At 36.2% G+C, this 25,814-nt stretch overlaps 1 protein-coding gene across 2 annotated transcripts; it reads left to right on the top strand.

The window, feature by feature from the left end:
- The first annotated feature begins 1,191 nt into the window (after nt 1-1,191).
- LOC121430995 (syntaxin-12-like) lies at nt 1,192-25,611 on the top strand. Of its 2 annotated transcripts, none has more exons than XM_041628446.1 (11): nt 1,192-1,313; nt 3,619-3,704; nt 4,734-4,799; nt 10,994-11,063; nt 14,155-14,245; nt 16,694-16,768; nt 18,238-18,297; nt 19,114-19,287; nt 21,519-21,591; nt 22,075-22,157; nt 25,386-25,611. In XM_041628446.1, exons 2-11 carry the CDS (start codon nt 3,650-3,652, stop codon nt 25,476-25,478), a joined length of 840 nt encoding a protein of 279 aa, XP_041484380.1. In that variant the 5' UTR covers nt 1,192-1,313; nt 3,619-3,649; the 3' UTR covers nt 25,479-25,611. The 2 variants fall into 2 exon arrangements, with proteins under 2 accessions (XP_041484380.1, XP_041484381.1); XM_041628447.1 differs by lacking the exon at nt 25,386-25,611 and adding an exon at nt 24,137-24,589.
- Nucleotides 25,612-25,814: the final 203 nt, after the last annotated feature.

Below are 25,814 nucleotides of genomic sequence, written 5' to 3'. Positions count from 1 at the left end.
ATAATAGCAGCGCTTTGTATCCTCAGGCCGAAAGGCGCTTAATACAGCTATTATTATTATTATTATTATTATTATCATTATTATTATTATTATTATAAGAGACGCCTACCCTCTAAATTTTGTAATTCTAATTTCTTTTGTGATCATCTCCACTTTTTTTCAGACGCTCAAGCCTGAGCGGACTTTCAAATATTAACAGTTATAATTGACAATTGTTTTTACAGGCTTAGTATATAAGGCCGGGCCTATGGACTTAAGGTAGGGTGGATCCCTTTCATAGGGGCCTAATTTCAATTTCATATATCATTATGCAATATCATGATTTGGTTCCGCGCTGTCAGAAAAAAATAAAGAAAAGCACGCTTTAGGGTATAAGACATTTCAATATAAATTACAGATCGACCACAATTTCTTCCTCATTACCTATACCAGGAAAATGGAGTTTGAGTGATTTTTAATGAAATGCAATTTACTTCACTTTTATTCTTTTCCTCAAGAGTGAATTTTTAAACTCTTTAATGAGCAATAACAGAAAGGACCGGGGGTTAATTTGTCTTTGCTTTTGATTTTCATTTTAGTATAGAAAAAAAAAGGTTCAGATTTCAAGGGGGTCGCTAGAATGCTCTGAATTGTAATTTTAGCTGCACACGTGAAGTTCAAGATTAGCCTTTATAGCGTTAGTTGTGAACAAGATTCATCAGGCTTGTGACTGTGTGAAGGGGGGGGGGGGGTGAGGGTGTTCAATTCGAGCACCGTATTGCCCTATATCGGATCGGGCTATATATAGGACTGGGAATAACAAATTTAAATTTTTTCGGGTACGAAATATCCTTAATTTGTGGTTGAAAACCTTTTTTATAGTCAAATTTGTCCTCAAAAAATTTGCCCCCCCCCCCCTGAGACAGCTAGGCTACCACATATCAGCAGAAAGATTGCTTCAGATATAGAAACATCTATTTCAAGATTTTTCGAAATGCAGAAAAAAAAGTTGACTCTAGGCTCTAGCTTGTGTTTGTCTCCATGTAACTTGCGGATTGCATCTCTTTCACCCCCCCCCCGAACGAATACGCGTATTGATATCAACTGAAAAGCTTAAGAAATCCGTCTCCGAAACCATAGCAATGACCCCTTGATGGGTCATTGATCGTTAATGTCACATGACCAATCTATTTTGTCATGTGATCTCGCCCGATTAGGTCACGGGGTAATGACAGCTGAATTTCTGCTCGCTCGCACTGAAACTATTTTAGAAGAGAAGTGATATTTTCTGAAAACAAGTGGTCAATTGAGTGTTCTTTAGCAGATTGGGAAGGGTAAGAGATGCACTGAGTGATGTTCATTAATCATTAAGAAAAATGATGTGAGACTTGCGACTTCTGTGACTGGGTGCAGCTACATGTAGTTACACTTACGTTACCGGTAGGCGTTATAAATTGCCGTAGGCCCTACTGCACTGTGCTATGTGCAGTGCAGTGCCACGGGAGCGGTGTGCGCGAAAATCTCGTCCGATCGGAACAGCTGCTGTGAGCTGAGCTAGGCCGTCGGGCAGGCGGGCCAGGCAGCGACACTGGCGCGGCACTGACTTGCTGACAGCGGCGGCAGCGCAGTGCCAGTTAGATCTGTACATTCATGTTGTTGTGTATCAGCACATGCAGTTATAGGAGTAGTTATATGAGTAGACAACAAGCTCTGCCTTTTCTTGAAATTAGTCACCTCTCTTCTCATGTGTCGGTGTGTTTGCACTTGTTGTTAAACTTAAGTTAATTTTCAATGAAACTTGAAAGAAGTCACCAGCGCTGAAAAAATAAATGGCAGTGAATGGACTGGTGACTTAAACCATGGAGTCTTTTACAAATGTATGTGTGTTTAAGTTTTGTCAGACGTGTACCAATCAGAAATGATTATTTACGTCTGGGACCGACCTTTAACGTCACCATCCGAAACTAATGACATTCAAATGGACATTCAATGAGAGCATTTTATGGCCACCACCTGTCAAAATTGCTGTCACACAGTTAACTTTCTCTAAGTTGCGTTTTTTTATGAGCACCCGGGACGGTTTACTCATCCTGTCTCGGACATTCACATACACCGCCCGATCTCTGGGCCTGGCCCTCTTTCGACCAGATGTGGTCATGTACAGTAAACTTGATTGCTGCGATCAGGGAAAGTCCCTGCATATCTTTTAATAATAATGCAATGCACAATTTATTTCCAGTTTTCAATACATTATTTCACGCTGTCAATACTGTCCAATTGTCGTCTGATCATCAGAAAAAAATCCTATTAAATTTTGCCAATCCTCTGGAATTTTACGCCCAAATGAAAATCAACTTCTAACCGAAGATAAGCGCTAGTCTTGAGGACTCCATGATGATGTCTTTTTAAAAAACTTTGACATATACTTCTTCATCATTGGAGTCTTGAAACGCCGCCCATATATAAAGAGACACATGTAAACACAGATGATTTCCCTAGGAAATCCATCTTTTTTATTAATAATCACGTAAATGGTCGTGATTTTATTAATCTCTACACAGTAAATCAAAATAGTGATAGCAATTTAAAATTTACAGATTATGTTGGATTTTGAAGCTAAATTTGGTATCAAAATCAAGAAGCAAAAATCCAGCCCATTGCAATGTCACCTTAGACACTTTACAGTATGAGGCCCCGTTTACACCAAAATTATAGAACAATTATTTGTTATATAATTGTTAGTTATTACATAATAACAATTATTTACATTTTATTTGTAAATAATTACTATTGTATAATTAAATATTTTACATTTTTTGTATAATCCCAAGTCATACTTGGTTATAATGATAAGAGTTCAACAGTTTATTATTTATAAATAATGATTCTTTTGTTTTTCATTTAAATAATGTTTTTTGTTTTTCATTATTTGTAAACTACATACTTCATTATTTAAAAGTAATTGCAATTCGCTTTTCCATTATTTGTAAATTTAAATAATGATATCTTATTCCCAATTATATATAAGTAGTGACAATGCATACACTGTCATGTACTTCTTTATTCATAAATAATTTTGATTTGGTTTCCCACTATTTATGAATAAGTGTTTTCTTTTATTTGTAAACAATAATTATTCATAAATGGTGACAGCACACATTTCTTATAAATAATTTGTTGAGTTTTCCATTATTTGTAAATAATAATTATTTGGTAAACAATGAAAATGTTTACTTCATTAGTTATGAATATTTTTTAGAGTGCACCATTATTTCTTTATTCATTGTGTTTCATTATTATAGATTACCATTTTCTTTACTATCCCATTATTCATAAATTGTAATTTTTTATAACCTTGCGTGAGTGATTCAGTTTTACTCTCCCAAATCTTTGAGGCTATTTAAAATAACCCAATGTAATAGAATATATTTTATACTTTCTATTCAAAAACAGATCTTTGGTCAGTTGAAATTAATCATCAAAGATAGATTACCATTTTTTTCACTATCCCATTAATTATAAATAGTAATTATTTATAACCTTGCATGGGCGAATTATTTTTACTCTCCCATATCTCTGAGGCTAGTTGAAATAACCCAATGTAATAGAATATATTTGATACTTTCTATTCAAAAACAGATCTTTGGTTAGTCGTATTTAATCACCAAAGATGGAGGGTCGAGGGGAGTTTGGATATGGATCCATTGGAGGAAGAACAGACCAAGGTAAGTGAGGGGTCATGGTTAGGATGGTGCTGCTGCTGAGGTGATGATGGTAAGGAGAATGATGATTACATGTATGATGATGATGGTGATTTGTGGTGGTGATGATGATGATGGTGATGATGATTTGTGGTGGTGGTGGTGGTGATGATGATGGTGATGATTTGTGGTGGTGGTGGTGGTGATGATGATGATGGTGATGATGATTTGTGGTGGTGGTGGTGGTGATGATGATGTTGATTTGTGGTGGTGGTGGTGATGATGATGATGGTGATGTTGATTTGTGGTGGTGGTGGTGATGATGATGATTATGGTGATGATGATGGTGATGATGATGTTGATGATGATGATGATAATGATGATGAAAAGTGATATGACAATGATGATGGTGAAGGTGATGTTGGTGAAGGTGATGATGATGATGATGGGCATACAGTTGGGGGACCCAGGGCATGTCCCCCCCCAAAAAAAAAAAGTTTTGCTACTGAGAAAAAAAAAGAAAATTAAGATTAGAGAAAAGGATATATGTGTCAGGGAAAAGGGTGATATACCTGAATTTCAAAAATATGTCATTGGCCTCCAACACCAGCTTTGACGCTGACTTCACACAGGCCTGCAATTTGGGTGGTGACACACTGTCACTGAGCAATGCAATAGGTCCAATCCACTTGACTATAGAGCCTCAGAGAGATTTTTTGCAAGGCTTCAGCACAAAGATCATGCACATCTATGAAGGCAAGAAATCTATCTGAGATTGAAATAGAAAAGGACATCTGCTCTGCCTTACTGGTATTTCTAGCCTCATCAGTGATGATGCTGTTACATTTCACTATTGTTGGTCTTATTGGTCAACTCTTTTTTTTCAAGGTCTACACTGTATGCCGCACTCAGGAACTCATTCTGTGAGTCTTTAGATGCGTAAGTCGCGTTTTGGGGCATGTACTGTCTGTACTTGATAAAAGCTGTTTTTATCTGAGAAGGTAGTATTTTTTTATTTCTAAAGTGTGATGTTGATCCTTTTTTCCATTGCAGTTCCTGGGGACTTTACATCACTCATGAATACATGCAGCAGTAGTATATTCAAAATAAATAGCAATAGTAAGTATGGCACTAAAATGCTCAATGAATCTTTAATCCTGGTTCAGTTGTTCTAATCAACCTTGTGCATGTGCATGAATTGCATGTATTAGTAAATGTAGTTTTTAAGGTCTTATACTCTAGATTGAAAAATGATATGATTTGAAAAAAATCATGAATTACAATGTATATGTATTGAGTATTCCCACTTATCCTGAAGAAATGAAAAAATGGTATCACTACCACTTTGCTGAAAAAATGAAAAAAAGTGTTATCAATTCCACTTTTCTTGAAAAAAATAAAAAAATGTTTATCAATTCCACTTTTCCTGAAAAAATGTTATCATTCCCACTTTTCCTGAAAAAATGGTATCATTCCCATTTTTCCTGAAAAAATGAAAAAAAGTTATCAATTCCATTTTTCCTGAAAAAAATGAATTTTTTTATCATTCCCAATTTTCTTGAAAAGAAGAAGAAAAAAATGTATATATAATATATCGACGCACGCACCACGAACCGTCCTCTCTGCGCACTTCGATGCGAAAGTTAGTTTTGCAGAGAACGCATTAAAAAAAGTTTTTTTTTAAACCAGCAATAAGTGCACCTACAAGGAGAGCAAATTATTTACCGATGTCTTTGTTCGATAGTTCAGGTTCCAAAGTTTCATCCCGTATCTTTACATTTTCTTGAAGTGAATTATTTACGCCACAGTGGGCATCGTAACAGAGAGGACGGTTCGTGGTGAAATCGCGAGGCGCGATAGCGCACTGTATCTGCGCAGAGAGGACGGTTCGTGGTGCGTGCGACAATATATCGAGTGAGCTTACATGTGTAATATTCTTTCTTTTCCTGAAACCATATCTTTTTCTTAATTTCACCCTTGGCCTACATAGTAGGTCCATGATTACACATGTAACAAATAATTGTTTTTATTATTAAAGTAACAAATATCTAACTCATTTAATTAGAAGACAATCATGTTTTAGATTTTTGAGGTTTTCTATAAAATTCGAATTTTACAATCATTGAGCTACGATAGAAAATTGAGAAGATACATCATCAACTCACTCATTAGTTTATGAGTTTGTACATTAATAAAAAAAATATGTAACACCTAAATAATGCAAACTATATGTAAAGCGTGTAATGAAATACCATACCTACTGTCATCCTTTTTTCTTCATCTGTTATAATATTTTCATGCTTGTTTGATTTTACTTGATCCATCATACATGTAGGAATGTTCATTTCTTCTTGATGTAACTCTGAAAAGAACAAGCCAACCGTAAAAAAAATCATTTGTAGGCACAAATCACACAAACAAAATGTATGAAATTCCATAAAAATTGGATTTGAAATAAAATAGAACAGGTATGACATGTTGAAATGTTTGTTTCATTGTCACAAGACAGATGAGTGAGTCAGTGATGTAATGTAAATGTTCTATTTTAGCAGTCTGAATTATAAATTTACATTTAATTGTAATTGGGAAGCTCTTGATCAAATCAATGTACAGAGGATTCAAGCCATGTCTTGGATATTTTAAAAATTTTAAACTTTCTTCTTTACATCCTGCTTTGGTTGTAAAGTTCTGTAAATTAGTCTTGAAGTAGAATTTATTCTGGAAGACTACTTAAAGGTCAAGTCCACCCCAGAAAAATGTTGATTTGAATAAATAGAGAAAAATAAAACTAGCACAACACTGAAAATTTCATCAAAATCGGATGTAAAATAAGAAAAGAAAAAACATTTTGAAGTTTCGATTATTATTTACAAAACAGTGATATGCACAACTGAGTGACATGCAAATGAGATAGTCGATGATGTCCCTCACTCACTATTTATTTCATTTTTTATTGTTTGAATTATACAATAATTCATTTTTTTTAATTTGACAATAAGGACCAATTTGATTGAACCATATACAGTGCGTCCCAGAATAAACGAAACCGAGATTTAGCGATCATTTATCATAACTTAATCATAAAAAGAATAGACAAATGACATACCAATTTAAAGCTTAGAATCTCCTCTTTCATCTGATATTACTTAGCTTAATTCTTATTCACGCATGAGTGAGCAAAAACAATTTGAAGAAAGGATACCAAAAACTCATTTGGCGAGGGGTATCTGGGTTTGAAAAAGAAAACCACATTTCTGAAAAGTTCAATATCTGCTCTTTAATTTGGTACCTCAATTACAGAAAATGGTCATGAAATAAAAATGTTCTGGTCATTTGAAATAAGGCTTGTATTTCCATAATTCCATGATATAAACGTGTTTTCACCGGTTTCCCACAGAAGCTTTGGCATGGTGAACAAAAGATTTAATGCATGGCTGATCGTCAACAAAACGGAGTGTTCACTGAGTTTCAAAGCCAGCCTGGAGAACCTCTTCATTTTATGAAATTATTGAAATTCAAGCCTTATTTCAAATGACCAGGACCTTGTTATTTCTTGACCATTTTCTGTAATTTAGATATCAAATTAAAGAGGAGATATTGAACTTTTCAAAAATGTGGTATCCTTTTTGAAACCCAGATACCCCCCGCCAAATGAGTTTTTGATATCCTTTTTTCAAATTGTTTTTGCTCACTCATGCGTGAATGAGAAATAATCTAAGTAATTTCAGATGAAAGAGGAGATTCTAAGCTTTAAAATGGTAGGTCATTTGTCTATTTTATTTATGATTAAGTAATGATAAATGATCGCTGAATCTCGGTTTCGTTTTTTCTGGGACGCACTGTATAGTATTAAATAATGATAATTCCACATGTTCAGTGAGGAATTAATCGTTTCACTTTGCAATGAGGAGAAAATTAGAATACCGGGTATTTCATATGATAAGATACAAAAGAAATAGTGAGTGGATGACGTCATCAGTCTCCTCATTTGCATACAGACCAGGATGTACATATAACTGTTTTGTGAAATTAAAGGTAAAAGCTAGTTTTGGTAACGATTTCAAAATGAGTTCGTACAGAATCCAATGAAATGACCACCAAAGTGTCTGTTTGTATTAAAAAAAATAAAACGCATGTGCCAAAGGATTCTGGAAGAAATTGTGTAATTGCTGAGAAATCAGCAAATAAGCACAGGATTCAGGTAGAGCGTCGGGCCCGACGCTCTAAGCAATAATTATACATTGTCCCACGTGCGCTTATCTGTGTTGGGATCTTCGGTGTGAACATTTTTCAGCGTAGATTTCAAGATTTCACAAAGTTCAGTTAATGTAACTGTACCAGATCTAGATCCTCGATGATATGCTGACAATTAAGCCTTGTTTTACAGACTTTCTCATGAAATCAGTGTTTACTGCAACTACTGGAATTTCTCTTTAAGAGAAACTTTAAAATGTCATAACTTTTTTTACTTCACATCCGAATTTGATGAAATTTTCAGTGTTATGCTTGTTGGATATTTCTCTTTTATTCAAATCAACTTTTTGTTGGTGTGGAATTGTCCTGTAAAGTAGAATTTAGTCTGTATCATAATGTTTACCTCAAATGTTTATGTTGGGACCCTGCTTACAAGCACTATGCTTATTAAGGGTATCCCTCCATTTTTAAACAATATTGATATTTTTATGTACCCTTATTTTTTAAAGATGGTAAATAAATTGAAATTGAATGTAAAACTATGAAACTTTGTATCAGTACAGTGAGTGTACTTCAGCTGCACAGACAATACACACATACATGTACATACATGTATACTGTGCAGTCATTGTGTAAAATCTGGCTTTCATGTGGAATGGTTTCGGTTTCAGTAATTCAATAACAGATGGAATTAACTGGATTAATTCATATTCTCTCATCCTCAGAACTCACTTAATTTAAAACAAACAAACAAAACAGTTACATACGTGTAGGTATAATTTGTGACAGTTTGTAAAAGCTGCCCATCTTTGCCAATTCATTTATGATTTTCAAAACCAAGCCATTCATTTTTTTTGTTATACAGTATTAGAATAAGCTTTAACTGTGCCACCCCCCAAAAAAGAAAATATAATAAAATAAATAAATCAAGAATGAATGAAGCACACAACATTAGAGGTGTGCGAGATTTCATATTTATTAAAGGGGGATCCAACACAGAGGAAAGTTATTTTAGAAAAAAAATAAAAAGGAAACTTTAGAGGAGAAGATAGGTGCATGGACCAATCCACGATAGGTGAAATTTGAAAAAATTTGGACGAAATACAAGAAAGTTATGAATTTTTACAAAGTTGTTAAAAGCAGTAAACCCTATATTTAAATTTTATGTACGGTACCCTAAGGTACGGTAGAAGAACAACTCTTCAATTCACTTCAAAACATGTACACAACAATAATTAAAATCTTATTTTTAATATAGTTATACTCAGCAGCCCAAATTTATAATAGAAGTTTATAAAACCAGTCATGGTTGAAGCCCCTTAAATTTAGATTGCAGTTTAAATTTAGACCTTAGTTTACAAAAGAAACCATCGTTTGTGACTCTCACAGGGGGTCTAAGTCCAAAGGAGCTTCAAACCATGGTCTAAAAAAAAAACAGGAGGGTGTTTAAACGGGGGGGGGGGGGGGTAAAAACTTCTTTTATGAATCCAGGCCAGTATGTTATTCTGTTTCATATTAAAGGATGTGCATGTGTAACGATTCATCAATTCATCAATGCTATGAGTTTATTATGGCCCCGAGGGAACAACCTGGGCTTAAGAGGAGGAAACCATTCCTGATTATAATTACATGACAATGGGAGAACTGTCAACCACTTGCCACAATCTTTTCATCGAGTTGCCAATTTAAAATTTATTGTCTCATCTTTAAAAAAAAACATACATTTAATTTTCCTTGTCCAATTTCTTATAACTTTCCCCATTCTATTGTTGTTGTTTTTTGTTTACCCCCCCCCCCCCCCCCTTTACAATTTTATTTTATTACCAAGGATTCTTTCCCCATTAAAGCATGCAGTATTGCACATTGGCCAAACTACAATGATTTGCATCAAAATAGCCTACAATGTACTTGATAGAAAATAGTACATTTCAAAGCAAAAAATGGTTCGAATTTTTATTACAACCGTAAATGTACAGACCTGTACTATTTTGATGTCTTCTTTTTAAAAAAGAAAGTAAAATAGAAATATTTGAGTACATTGTAAACACTATTTTTGTCTCACCTGCATAGCAGAGTGAGACTTTAGGCGCCGCTTTTCCGACGGAGGCGGCGGCGTCAACATCAAATCTTAACCTGAGGTTAAGTTTTTGAAATGACATCATAACTTAGAAAGTATATGGACCTAGTTCATGAAACTTGGCCATAAGGTTAATCAAGTAGTACTGAACATCCTATTAGAGTTTCATGTCACATGACCAAGGTCAAAGGTCATTTAGGGTCAATGAACTTAGACCATGTTGGGGGAGTCAACATCAAAATCTTAACCTGAGGTTAAGTTTTTGAAATGTCATAACTTATAAGATATATGGACCTAGTTCAAAAACTTGGACATAAGGTTAATCAAGTATCACCAAACATCCTGCATGAGTTTCATGTCACATGATCAAGGTCAAAGGTCATTTAGGGTCAATGAACTTTGGCCGAATTGGGGGTATTTGTTGAATTACCATCATAACTTTGAAAGTATGTTGGTCTAGTTCATAAAACTTGGACATAAGAGTAATCAAGTATCATTGAACATCCTGTGCGCATTTTGGGTCTCATGACCAAGGTCAAAGGTCAATGAACTTTGGCCATAATGGGTGTATCTGTTGAATTACCATCATAACTTTGCAATTTTATCGATCTGACTTTTGAAACTTGGACATAAGAGTAATCAAGTATCACTGAATATCCTTTGCAAGTTTCAGGTCACATGATCAAGGTCAAAGGTCATGTTAGGTCAATGAATTTTGGCCACATTGGGGGTATTTGTTGAATTACTATCCTATCTCTGTAAGTGTATTGGTCTATTTCATAAAATGTGGAAATGAGAGTAACCAAGTACACTGTATCACTGAACATCTTGTGCGAGTTATAGTAGTTTTCAAAGTCAGCACTGCTGCTATGTTGAATCGCGTGATGCAGGTGAGACGGCCAGAGGCATTCCCATTGTTAATAATCATGTACTCTTATAAGGCAAGATATTTTTTAGGTACGTAGCTTGAAGAATCAGATATATTCAAATAATAGACCTTGCATATAGACTCTTAATGTTTATTATTTCTTCTTTAATACAGTATCGTCACTGGAAAAAGCTATCAGGCAGATTGGTACACAGAGTGATAGCAATCCACTCAGAGCTAAAATGTAAGTATTGAAAACAAACCAGATATATGCACAGGTCTTTTTATATAATGAACTATAATTGTGTTTCATACAGTACGTGTAAATACATGACATTGTACAGTATATGGAAGTCAGTATTATTCAGAGCTCCCTTTACTGCGGGGTCTCAATCTGGACTGTTATGTAACAATATTTTGAAGTGAATTTTTCCTTGATTTTACTTTTCTTGATATTTTTGAATTTCTTTCATATTTTTTTTAAACATTGGCCAATGATCCTAATAAAATCCTTACAAAATTTGGCATTAATTGTGCACCCCTCCCAGCCCTGAATGAGCTCATACTTCTTAAAGCATTTTTGTCCTTTTTTGGAGTAATTGTAAAATGGTGGGATTATTGTGCCCCCCCCCCCTTCATGGAATGTTGCCCTTCTTTTTTTTTACATGACGAATTTGTTTAGATTGCTCATATTTTTAAAAGCAATTTTGTCCTTTTTTGGATTAATTGTAAAATGATGGGATTATAGTGCCCCCTCCCCTTCATGGAATGTTGCCCTTCTTTTATTTTTACATGATGAATTTGTTTAGATTGCTCAGATTTTTATGTCCTTTTTTGGAGTAATTGTAAAATGGTGGGATTATTGTGCCCCCCTCCACTTCATGGAATGTTGCCCTTCTTTTTTTTACATGATGAATTTGTTTAGATTGCTCATATTTTTAAAAGCAATTTTGTCCTTTTTTGGAGTAATTGTAAAATGGTGCGATTGTTGTGCCCCCACCCCCCTTCATGGAATGTTGCCCTTCTTTTTTTTTACATGATGAATTTGTTTAGATTGCTCATATTTTTACAAGTAATTTTGTCCTTTTTTGGAGTAATTGTAGAATGTTGGGATTATTGTGCCCCCCCTCCCCTTCATGGAATGTTGCCCTTTTTTTTTAAATAATATTTTTAAAGCAATTTTGTCCTTTTTTGAGTAATTGTAAGATGGTGGGATTATTCTGACCCTCCCCTTCATGGAATCCTTACATACCCCAACCTCTTAATATATATATGACACATGTGTAACATACATGTAGGTACAGTATGCGTATGTTATCTTCTTCCTTTTAAAGTGACCTTAGTGGAATCTCTCAAGGTTTCCTATATTAAAATCTATGCATAATTCATAGCTGCTGGTATTCCTGCCAAAAAAATGAAATTAAAACCATCTATTCAAGCTGGACTAAAGTTTGATATTGTAATGTTGAAAATTGATGACAAATTATGCATGAACAAATTGCAAGACAACACCTTTTTCTGAAGTGGCGGATGCAGGCAGGGGGCACGAGTGATGCACGCCCCACCAGAGATCTGCCCATTGATACTGCACTGTTAAATGTACATGTAGCTAAATCTATAAAGAGAATTCTACTCCCCTTCTGTTTTCAAATTTATTTGTGCCCCCATCATTTTAAAATTGCAAAATCTTGGATCCTCCACTAAAAATATTCTGGTTGGTGTTTAATAAAACTCTAAAACAGTGTTCAACTTGCCATTTTGTATTTGTACAATGTGTACTTGTATAGCTCTGTTTTGTTGCCCTTTTGATAATGGCTCAAAAAATGTACATTTTGTCTATTCAGATCTATTGCATGAAATGGCTAAAAAAGGGGGGATTTTGTCAATTTCACACAACTTTGCTCACTTAGTGTGCATGGCTAATCTCTGACTCGAGCCACCCAACACTAAAAAATGTTTAGAACAGTGATGTCGTGCTTTTGTCATTTTCATAAGATCATTGGACATCCTGCCATCTGCTGACAATAATAATAAGGTGCTTATTACTGGTGTTTCTAAGTGCACTGTGTTCTGTTTATGGTTTGTACTTGGGATAAAAAAAAAGTGGCAGGGGATAATGAAACAGGTGAATACAACTATTGTATTCTTAATTTTGTCTATTTTTAGTTTGTTTCTGCATAGTGGTATTTTGTATTCTTTGTTATACTCAGACGGTATTTTAATGAATATCTACTCTAGGTGAGATTCTCTCAAAAGTTCAAATGAACAGTAGTTGATCGACGATTTTCAAGTATAAGTGGAGCAGATGACAATTTTCCAATTTCGAAGATTTTGCAGTATTAAATATGTTATTGGGCAGTGCGCCTCTTGTGCCCCTCCCCCCTACCCCCACGTGGATCTGCCAAGGATAAAACTTTATTTTGTTGATTGAATTTTTACAGTAAGATTTTAAAAATTTAAAAAAAAACAGCTAATTTTCTCGAATTCTCTTTTTTCTGCTGGGGCTAGACTCGATAAGCTCTGCTTTTTCTAGCTCCAGTCATATTATTTACCATTGTACTGTACATGTATTTCAATTTTGTTATATTTTTTTCATTTTTATATGTATATGGAACAATTTCTTCTTTCTTTTTTAATTTTGTGATTTTCTGTAATGTATGGTTGTTAATGTAAAATGAAATTTCCCCTCTAGGTGGAAACAGAGACCAGGGGGTGTGGTTTAGGAAACTTTTCGCTTTAATTTCAGTTGCGTGCAGTATGCAAGTCATCAGTGCATTGGTCAGATCATGCGCACAGGACGTGCACTGTGGCGTATCCATCAATCAAATCATGTGTAAAACAACACATGCCTATTGACGTTAAAGCATGACTCTTCATCACACTTGATGGCTCTTTGTGAAACAGCCCCCAGCACATTACTGTAGCATCTCACATCTGCTATCATTGGCGCCAGATCGACGAGGCTCTATCCCTTTAATTGTGGACTGCCAAACAGGGCACAGCAACTCCCATCTTTTAATGTCTTTTGGTCGGAGGTGGCTGGAGTTTGACTCCCGACCCCCGGTTTTGAGACAGACACTCTCCCAACTGAGCCAACACACCGATTGTACTTGTACATGTATTGTACATGTTTAGTTTTTCCTAACATGTACATGTATGTACATACATAGTATGTAGCTCCATAGTACACTACATAATAATATATTGTACCTGCACCTTTTAAAATCACTCTTTAAATAGGACAAAGTTGATACATGTTCTGTGGATTTTTAGCCAATCTATGCAATATGAACATGTAGCATTTTTAATACATTTTTCTTTCTTTTTCATTATAGCCAGCAAATGTTAACTCAAACAAATGCTTCTATCGCTCAAACCAAACAATGTATGTCACAACTTGGTCACACATCCAGAACATTGGAAAAGGTAATGACAGAATTCTTTTCATATTTGGGGGTTACTGTAATACATATCTTTTCTTTGGCTGTACAATGAATTCACTAGAATGCAGACAATTTTTTTTTTTTTTGGGGGGGGCCCTCTTTTCATAACTTACTACCTAAATTTTGCAACATCGGGTAAGGTTAACATTGCATAATGAATGGGGATTTGCAGGGCCTTTGAGGTCCCAGGGCTCTTTTTCTCATTTTGAGGGCGAAATCACCCTGAGTCCTGTGTAATTCTTTCCCTGCCAGAATGTTCACACAATGACATTATTTGTTGTAAATTTAGAATTTGTAATTTTAAAGATAAACTAGTGCACAGTGCTTGTAAGTGGATTATCCACTTCATTATTATTTCTACTCATGTATGATGTTACTGACAGATATTAAAGAGAAATTCCAGTAGTTGCAGTAAACACTGATTTCATGAGAAAGTCTGTAAAACAAGGCTTAATTGTCAGTATATCATCCAGGATCTAGATCTGGTACAGTCACATTAACTGAACTTTGTGAATCTTGAAATCTACGCTGAAATATGTTCACACCGAAGATCCCCAACACAGATAAGCGCATGTGGGACAATGTATAATTATTGCTTAGAGCGTCGGGCCCGACGCTCTACCTGAATCCTGTGCTTATTTGCTGATTTCTCAGCAATTACACAATTTCTTCCAGAATCCTTTGGCACATGCGTTTTATACAAACATACACTTTGGTGGTCATTTCATTGGATTCTGTATGAACTCATTTTGATATCGTTACCAAAACTAGCATTTACCTTTAAGACAGAAATTAAGACAGGAGCAAATGTCATGTTACCCTTTATCCATTTATTTGTAATGTACATGGGCATGCATAGTGTAAATATTGAATACATGTACATGCATTTGCATTATGTAGAATCTGAAGAATGGTCATTAAATTAGTAGTGAAGGACCATTCAGAGATGCCAAGTTCAAAGACCGGCTATGCGTGAGATTTTCTGTGAATCTGAGTGAGATCACAGACAATGTGTACAATGTATATGGGGATAGGCTGTGATAGTTGCGTGAGACAGAGATTTGAAGGGATGAATAAGAGTCCAAAATGCTTGAGTTTCACGCATAATGCGTGAGACTTGATAGCTCTGACCATTTCCTTTTTAGTCACAAACTTCATTTGAAAGAAACTGGGAATTTGAAAATGTTGATCGTAAATGTACTGAAGGACAAGAGAACCATCGGCTTCCCAAATCAGAAATTAACTCTGGATAGCCTCAAGAGTTTACTACACTGTACTTCAAGGCCTGGTCCCACTTGCCAACAGACACAAAACATATTCATAACCATAGAGCGGACAAGCAAAATTTCAGGGTGGCTCCATTCGTTTTCATCCGCTCCAGACAATAGACAAAATTGGCGAATGATGAAATCACTGTGGACGGATTCTCAATGGATATACATGTAGAGCGTATGAAACATGTATGCGAAGAGTACACAACGGATACATAACGTTCTCCAATGGATGGCAAGATTCTTTTCCGTTTTACATCCTCTCTGCAATCCATAAGTGCACTGGGACCAAGCCTTTAATTGCTGTTGTAGTGGTATTGCGTAGGATACTGTTGGAGGCACTTTCAATCAGTCTGGCTAGGAAGTGATTGAAATCCAAACCAATAGTTGACCTAATTCTCAACCGTTATTATCATGTATATTGTCTGATGACCAAGGGGCAATGAGAGTTCAATGGATAGAGCCATAATAATCTCATATATACAATATAGTGTAATTCCATGTTTTTGTTATTGCTGAACTTGTTGCTCTTTATTTTCTTTTTTTTTTCAGGGGGGGGGGAATCAAAAAGACTATGAAGAAGTAAAGTTTACAGTTGATAATAATGATATTCCGCATTTACATGTATATATATAGCGCTTAATACATCGGAACGACGTCTCTAAGCGCTTTACAGACATATTACCCCGGTCATCTGATCATTGCATGCCCGCATACAATGTATGCACCTTCTCCACTCCCTGAGGAGCATTCCAACAAGAGTTCCAAGACTCAATTGCTAGCATACTATTTAGGCTTTCACATCCTATGGGTACCCATTTAACACCTGGATGGAGAGTGGCAAAGTGTGGATTAACGCCTTGCCAAAGGACGCTAGGCCATGGTGGGATTCTGATTACAAGACGAGAGTCAGAACCGCTACACCACGATGCTTCCAAGTTAAACCAAGTCTACATTACATGAATTAAAAAAGCTCTTTGTTTTATTGTAAAATCAGAAAATATCAAAAAAGTCATTCCCATGATAAACCACTTATGGGGCCTTGATCAGTATAAGATTCTGGTTTTTTCTCCAAGGTGCATAACAAATTTTATTATTTTGCACCTAAATGTAGGAATAAAACTAATGTAACAATCTCCTTTTTTTTAACTTCATAACAGCAAAAGAGAATTCAGTTTGAAAGGATAGCCAATGATTTTCATGACACAGTGCAGAGATATGGCAGTGTACAAAAGGTAAGAACATGCTATTACTATTATTATATTATTATTATAATTATTATTATTTATTATTATTATAAAACGGGTTCAAGGATGTAGCCAATGGTGAGTGCGTATTCAAGTCACGTGTTCATGCTTTAATTATGCGCAACCTTCCAGCCGTACATTTTTCGTGCAGCACTGTGCATTTTTTGTGCAGCTTTGTGCATTTTTTTGTGCAGCATTAGTTCCAATAGCACGTAAAAACTGATACGCGTTCAGTAAAAGAGGCTGGCTAGGATTTTGACGCGCTTACTTAGGCGCGCATAGTAGATACGCCTGTGATGTCATAATTGACAGTCTTGTGATCTCTTTGTCTGTGCGATCGTACACAAGTTGGAGGGATTTGAAGTTTTGAACAAGATTTCCATGAAAAAAAAATCATTTTGCCGACCCGTTTTATAAAACAATTAATGCACATTTTAAGATTCGTGATGTTAGTGACGATGCGAGCAACTCTCGGGCATTCACAATATTATGCAAAAGCACTCGGCGCAAGCGCCTCTTGCTTTCGCATAATTGTAAATACCCTCGAGTGTGCTGCATCGTCATAACACACTCATAAATGTGCATTAATTGTATACTATTATCTATTATTATTATTATTATTATTGTGATTATTATTATTATCATTATTATTATTATTATTATTATTAGTAGTAGTAGTAGTAATAGTAGTAGTAGTAGTAGTAGTGACATGCCACCCCCAAACCAACAATTCGTCACCAGGAAAGTTTCTCTGTAAATAGCTGATATAGAAATTTGGTCTTCAAAATGTGAAAATTAAGAAATTGACATTATCTGAAAGAAAATTCTCTATTTTTTTAGTATATTATATTCTATAGATATCATTTTCCTTTTTGATTTAAATTTATAAAGTTGAATAAAGGATAAGATAACCGCTCACTGAATTTTTTCTACATTCAATCAATACTTGAGCTGGTTATTATTGATCAATTTTGACAAAGTTATATATCTTTCTAAAGCTTTATATGATGTGCCTTTTTTAAGCTGAATAAGGCCTGTAACACAATACCAGTGATCGTAGCATACTTTTCTACGATTGATTCCATTGACTACCATGTACAATCAATCGTAAAAATCAAGCGTAGGAATAATTGATAACCTTTGTGTTACGGGATCCAGGACTTCCATGATTTAGTTCGGTCTAATGAATTTTCAGCTTTTAGCTGATCCAGGACTTCCATGATTTAGTTCGGTCTAACGAATTTTCAGCTTTTAGCTGAAAGCTGAAATCCTTGCTAGCACGTTGGAATTACAGTCAATATCCCAACACCGTTGTACATCACAGTAACATGTATCTCCTATTGTGAAGCTGTAAGTAATATTTTATCAACCAAAGATGGACTGCAATTTAAGTGTCTCTATTGGATTTGTTTGTGTGATTAAACCTCATCTCTTTTTGTTCCCTTTTCTATCAACAGAGAGTGGCCAACAAGATGAGGTCAAGTCCGAGTGTTCGACCGCAGAGCCAGAGCCAAGGAGTATGTATTATGTGGCATGTTCATTGTATTTAAAGGGGCTGTTACACCTAGATGTTTTAGTTAGCATATGCCAATAAGCCACTTCTGAGTTCCATTCTGCGCATGATCAGAAAAAAAAAAATTTGTACTAAAGTGACATGGTGGTTTAATGTTCAATGAGATAAGCACTAACTTTGAAGTCTTGATTATTCATATAATATTCTTTTGAATTCTTTTTTTCCTTAGATCCACACACACAAAAAAATATGTCCACTAGCGACTAGTATTTAACAATTGGCCAGGTACATGCTGGTGCATTCAAAGTAGAAATTCAACAAAATTAATAACTTCATAGAGTGTTCATTGATGTGCTATTCCAGTCACTTGGTCTACGCAATTTCTGCATCTTGCCCTGCAAGGCATGCTTACATAATATCTTGCTTTGAAATTTGCTCATAATGAAATGAATTAATAGTCATCGACCAAAATTTCCCTTGAGGTAATTACGAACTGGTCAATATACGTATGGCAAGCCATTTTCTTCCTTCATGAATGGTAGAATTTATTGTTTGCTCAAAATTACTCTTGAATTTAAATTAAAGTCTTTTTATACACTCCAGTTTGTTAATTTCTTCTCTTTGTTTGATTTTATTTCCAAGGCTTTGGGGGAATTTCCTCTGCACTCGATATAGAAAATCATTTTTCTTCAGCTCTACTTGGATGAATCTCGTCCATTGATACAAAAGAACTGTTGTCATACATAAAAATCATTTTTATTGAGATGTATATGAAAAATAATCTATAAATTGCCTTACCCTTATTTTGTTGCACATATAGACAATGGGGTTTGGAGAGCAGGGGCAGGACTACGATCAAAAGGCGCCGCTTTTATCGGCAGAGGAGGAGGAACGGAAGAGACAGATGCAGATCCAGATGCAGCAGCAAGATGCGGCCATTGACTACGATCTCACGTTGATACAGGAGAGAGAAGAACAGATCAGACAAATTGAGGTATGGTGAAGGGGTAAATTTGCTGATTGGTCCACACCCGTTTTGTCTTCTTTCCATTTCATCTCATCCTAGACCATTTTTTTTTAAAACAAGTGCAAACCTAGTTTACAATAATGCATATAGCATTTCCATTTATTTGAAAGCAGGATAAAAGAGCATTGCAGATTAAATGCCTTGCTCACGGGCATAGGTACCATGGCCGAGGATCGAATGCCGGACTTTCCATGTATAGGCAGACGCCTTAGACCACTCGGCCATGGCACCTCCATAATCCTAATCCTAGATCATCTACGATCTCTTTACCTACACACTAATTCGGTGGATTCACAATATGTTGTGCCATCTATCGGTTGCAGCAAACGGGCCAACTGTCTAACTTCAGGGTCGACATCACACACAGGCGCAGGCAGCGCACGGTGCTAGAACCAGATGGCATGAATGCACCCCTAACGGTCTAAATTCCCAATAGAAATATGCGGGCAAATTTCTCTCCTACCTCATGGACCCAAGTGAACAGCATATCTGGTCGAGCCGCGTCAGCCAGTGCTGGATGCGCGACCTGACCCAATTAGCCTATATGTGTGGGGGTGTCGTGGTCTCTCAGGGACGTGACTTCGATTCCGAGCCGCGGTGGGTTTTCCTTCAGCAAGAAATTTACCCACATTGTGCTGCACTCAACCCAGGCAAGGTATGAATGGGTACCGGCTGGAAGTGATTCCTCAAAAAGCCCCGAGCACCAATATTGGGAGACTACATGTAGCTTAGCTGGGGTAATATAGGAGTGCCTTTATTGAGTACCTTACAAGGGGGATTACTGATGCTATATAAAATCCCATGTTATTTTTGGATTATTGCCATTTCTTGCTGATGGAAAACACGCCATGGCTAAGATTCGAACCCATGACCCTCTGTTTGAAAGACAAGAGTCAGAACCCCTAGACCACAATGCACCCATGTAGTGATTGAGGAGTAGGGGAAGGCGGGGTAAGTTGAGCATAGGGGCAAGTTGAGCCACCAGCCGCAGGCCAATAATGAATGAGTCAGACATTGTGGTGGTGTCATGTATTGATGACCCATAGCATAACCCCTAACCCCACCACATTGTTTTCAACTTTGAAACAAAAAGTAGTTTTTTAGAGGGAAAAATGTGAATTTCAGCCAAAAAAGTATAAAAGAGTGTGAAATAGATAAGTGCTTTATAAACACACACGTCTTTAAATATAATAAAGACATGATAACAACATTATTAGTCCAGGTATGGATCTTCATTCTTGTCATAGTCTTTTATATGATGGATGCATAATAAATGTGTGGATACAAAATTATCGCACTAAGTTCGGACTGGGGTAAGTTGAGCCAAAAAGCATGGGGCAAGTTGAGCCATGGTAATTCCTATGGTAATGTATCTTAAAAAACAAACAAACCATAAAAATCGATTGAAATGCAGGCTGAAAGGAGCAAATTTACATGACTGCTCTTTTCCTTTTACAGGATGTTAGTATTTATAGAGAATTAGCAAGTGAAAAGACTTAAAACAAAAAATTGATATGCTGGTTCTCCCCCATACATTTTGTACATAGTTTTTGTGGCTCAACTTACCCCAGAAGGTGGCTCAAACTTACCCCATATATGGGGCAAGTTGAGCCATTTGACATAGGTTTTTTCAAAGGTCACGATGACTTTCAGTGTTGGGGTAGAAATTTATGTATAGGTGGAAAATATTTCAGAAGAATGAAATTTCAAAGCAAGGTACTTATTTCGACAAGATTATTAATCATATCAATTCTAACACGCAAAATGTAAAAACTGTCACAACTTACCCCGCCTTCCCCTATACTCCACTTGGGCCCCATAACAGAAAGCTTAGCAATGATCATAGAACAATTTTCTACAATTGATTCTATTGACTACTATTTACAATCAATCATAAAAACCAAGCGTACGATCAATCGCTATCCTTTGTGTTACCAGACCCTGGTTACTCATATGTTTTCCTAGAATCTCAGGTACTCGTGGAGGGGGTATTGGTGTATTGTTCAAAACACCACTCAAAATGAAGAAGAATGATGTATTCACTTTAATGTGAACATACATCTGACTCCAGCGTCGGATGTTAGAGCACCAAATCTTTCTTGATTTAGAAAACGAGTTGAAACTAATAGAAAAAAAGCTGGTTTTTTCCCTTCTTTCTCTTTCATGTGTTTAATCGTCGTTATCTTGTTATTTCCTAGGCAACGATGTTAGATGTGAATGAGATATTCAAGGACCTGAGTATGATGGTGTCAGAGCAAGGGGAGATGATCGGTAAGCAACGCCCATCCTTGTTTCACACGAACTAGTGTCATTTGCACCTTTTCTGTTTTCAAATTTGCTAAATCAAATTTTCAAAATCCTGAAAAATTTGTAAAATGCCCATGGAACATACATTAATAAAGCTAAATCTAAGAAATTTGACATCTGCACCCCTTTTATTTTCAAATTGCAAAATAAAAAAAAACATGTAGATGGTAGAGGTACACAAAAAAGACAGAATTTAATGTATTCGGTTCAGGTAAAAATATACTTATCATTTTGGAGTTTTACTTTTCACAACCTACTCCTTTCAGTCAGGAACATTGAATAATCTTTTTTTAACATTTCTGTCAATGGGGAGTTTTCCAGGACCTTTTCTTTTCTAGGGCTCTTTTGGGCATTTTGGGGGTGAAATCCCAGCGAGCCCCCATGTAATTTTTTTCCCTCATTGTGTTGAATGCTGAGTGAGTACGTTCTCTCTCTTTCCTTTTTCAGATTCCATTGAAGCCAACGTAGATAGGGCGGGAGATAATGTAGAAGAAGGAACGAAACAACTAGCCACAGCCAGCAAGTACCAGGTAAACAATCATATTTCATCTGGGGCTCGTTGCAGAAAGAGTTGCAATCAAAAGCAACTCTTAAAATCATGCGCAAGTTTGGACTTGCGATTGATTGTTTGACTTGCGTTTAAACGCAACTCTTTCTGCAACGGACCCCAGGGCCCAATTGCATAAGATTTACTGTTATGGTTACTTTGCCATCCAATGGGAACTACCATGGTAATGCTGATCAACAGCCAATCAAAATCAAGGATTCCATGCAAGTTACCATTGGATGGAAAAGTTACCATAATGCTAATTTTTATGCAACAGGGTCTTGTTTTCTACCTCATTTGCATCTGTTTGTTTGACATGTCCACATCCATTCGTTTTGATAGTGCAATTCCAATGCTAGCTACAGTCAGACATGCAAAAACCAACTCCTTGGGGCTGTTTCACAAAAAGATAAGTGTGACTTAACCTGTTGACTACTGAATGCTTGCAATTCCCATAGGTTTTGTACAGAGAATAACTGATTCCAGAAGTCAACAGGTTAAAATTGCACTTAAATTCCCAATTGTGTGCAGTGTAAAAAGCATCATCGCATTGGTCTCATCATGCTATAGAGGACATGCGCTACTGTGTATTAATCATTAAGATTGCTCGTTACTGGAAGTCATACTTGATTTGTTGTGACGCCCCCCCTCTTAGATCAACTGAAGCTTTTACACTATTCGAATGACATACACTGTACCATCAGTTGAATTGGAGAAGGTTAGGTTTGTGTGATAGTTGTGTCAGCATTTAGGCCAATTTATTCAAATTTCAGACCTTGAAAAGTATGGGAGTCGATACTTACGAATTTTTCTGATTCTGAGTCTTAATATCTATATAATTATCCAATTCACAATTTACTGTTACACCATTTGGCAAGGCATTAATGCACGCTCTGTTACTCTTCGCCCAGGAAGATAAAGGGTACCCGATACTATGCAAAAAGCCTATTTACTATGTCTCACAAATTAGTTTGGAAATGTGTTGGTATGCTCCCCAGGGAATGAAGAAAGTGCATACATTGTGTGTAGACAATTCAGGATCTGGGGCCCGTTGGACTTGCAACTGTTGTAACTTTTGCCATTATGGCAACTACCGTGGTAACAGTGCTCAGCAGCCAATCAAAATCAATGTTTCCTTGGTAGTTGCCAGAATGGCAAAGTTACATATACAACAGTTGCAAGTCCTTTATGAAATGGGCCTCTGGATCTGTAAAGCACATACTTAGAGACACTGTTCTGATGGATTAAGCTACACAAAAGGAGCTCATTGTTGTTATTTTGTCTTAGCTAGAAAGGTTGGAAGCGTTGAATTCATGAAAAAATTTTGATTTCATTATTTCATTGGTGTAATGATAAAAGGATTTACGCTTACAAATCACTCTCAAGGTTAGGTAGAAGGGTCTCAAAATTTAAGCACACTGTACATCTTGTGCAGTGCACACTTGACCTACCACCCTTCGTTGCTAGCCACACACATGCGGTAATTGAAAATCAAGCACTCCTGCAAGCTACTGGCCTCCTGTAAGCCAGGTGATAATTCCTTCTGTGTGCCTGAGCTTGTACAAACCACACCTGAACATCACATGTGTCTTGCTTCAAGTTTTGTTGCATATTTTCATTTCATAATTGATTAATAAAAAACATAATTAATTTTTGAAAATTTTACTATAAATTCTCGTAGTTTACATCCGGTTCTATGCACGTGCAAATTTTTGAGGCGATTGTGCAATCAGTGGCCGAGATCTGAGGGGGGGGGTCATATTGACCCCCCCCCTCCCCCGTATATTCTGGTTCGAAATAGCCCAGTTTAGCTAGGGTTAAGCCAAGTGATAATTCCTTCTGTGCGCTCGAGCTTGTACAAACCACGCCTACATTTGTAAACATCACATGTGTCCTGCTTAATGTTTTGTCGCATACTTTCATTTCATGTTTACGCATCTGTTTGTCTCCCTCTCTCCACAGAAAAAGGCCCGAAAGAAGATGTGTTGTATATTCATGATCCTTGCAATCTGTGCCATCGTCCTTGCTCTCATCCTGTATTTCAGTCTTAGATGATTGGATGTGTCCAATGTTTTCATGTATCACTGTAAAGTCGAGTATCACTTATCATTCTTATATGGGCGTACTGATGCTGCCTCCGCATTGCGGCAAATTTCTGTAGGTCTAACTCGATATGAACTTCAGATTATTCAAAGAATATTGCAAGTTTTTACCAGGGCCCACTGAAGATGCAAAAAGGCTTAGCAATTGATTTGGATTGTTTTGCCATTGATCATACACAATCAGAATCATCACACAATCATAGGAATCAGCTTCATGATCAATTGCTTAACTTCATGTCTAGGGGTCCTGACCATGATGAGCACATATCAAGTTACATAAAAGTTAAATAACAAGTGTTGCCTACCGATTTGAGTTCTGCTTTGTTATACACATACACTAAAATTCAAATGAAGAATTATCGCCGGTACACCATAAAAGACGATTGATAACTAGTAGTGTAGGTTCCAATAGCTTAAAAGTTACTATCATGGTAACTTTACCATCCATTATTAATTAACATGGTGATGATCCATAGTCAGTGGCGGACTGTGATTTAGAATACACAAAGCATTGGAGGGGCACAGCATTGTTCACGAACAATGCTGTGCCCCTCCAATCAATTGTCTCCTCCGGGTCACGGTCCGCCACTGTCCATAGTTGTGGTTGATTGGATCAATCACAACTCTTTGTAAAAAGGGGCCCTGGGCCGTTGCAAGAAAACTTATGATCACTTGCAAATCTACATGTATTTGGCATCCCCAAATCATTTGTTTGTATTGCAAAAAGTTGCAAACAATTTGTGATCTACTTCTTGCAACAAGGAACACATACCAATTCATGAGAGCTGTAAAATTGATCTTTCAATTATGGAATTGCAATAGAAATTTGTAATTAATTGCAACAAAGCTACATATATGTTGTCCTCATCGTCTGTGACCTGCAAACTGCATTCTGATGTGATGTTGTGTTTTCTTAGAGAAACATTCTTTGTCTACATGTTGAATTTTTAAGTCATGCATTCCATGGTACAGTGTATTTATTATGTGCATTCATTATCGTCCCATTTTCTACACCAACAGTTGATATTCGGTGTGTGTATTTGCAATGCCAAAATTTTGTAAAAGATTATTGCATAGTTTTCCATGATTTCTCACATTTATTTTTTCAGAAAAAGGCAAGACGGACAATGTTCTGTATCTTCTGTATATTGGGTGTAGTAGCTGCAATAGTGATCATTGTTGTTCTTGTAATCTTGAAGTAATTTGAGAAGAAATACACTTATTTTAAAGGAGAAACTTGATCCTGAAAATGCAAGGCTTACATGTAAAGGAGAATAAAACCTTTGGAACAAGATGGCTTGTGTGAAAACAGAAAAAAAAATCAAAGAAACAGATCAGCGAAAGTTTGAGAAAAATCAGACAAATAATGAGAATAATGCGACAAAGATGTGTGATTTCACTTGTGAACAACTCTCCCCATTACTTCAGTCCATATTTCACTTAAATTGCCTCTTTTATCACATCTATTCGTAGATCATGATTTCTTTCTATAGGAGGGCATATATTACAGATTTTTAAAGAATACATCATAGATAAAG

The sequence above is a fragment of the Lytechinus variegatus genome, chromosome 17 (genome assembly GCF_018143015.1).
Source record: "Lytechinus variegatus isolate NC3 chromosome 17, Lvar_3.0, whole genome shotgun sequence".
Classification (NCBI taxonomy): Eukaryota; Metazoa; Echinodermata; class Echinoidea; order Temnopleuroida; family Toxopneustidae; genus Lytechinus; species Lytechinus variegatus.
This window is presented reverse-complemented; position numbering and strand designations above follow the sequence as displayed.

What these genes read in the sequence shown, in the direction of transcription:
- LOC121430995 (XM_041628446.1), top strand. Translation starts at nt 3,650, where the DNA reads ATGGAGGGTCGAGGGGAGTTTGGATATGGATCCATTGGAGGAAGAACA. An exon ending in TGGAGGAAGAACAGACCAAG is followed by an intron (nt 3,705 to 4,733) that starts GTAAGTGAGGGG and finishes TTTCCATTGCAG; the next exon opens with TTCCTGGGGACTTTACATCA. An exon ending in CGCAGAGCCAGAGCCAAGGA is followed by an intron (nt 18,298 to 19,113) that starts GTATGTATTATG and finishes TTGCACATATAG; the next exon opens with ACAATGGGGTTTGGAGAGCA.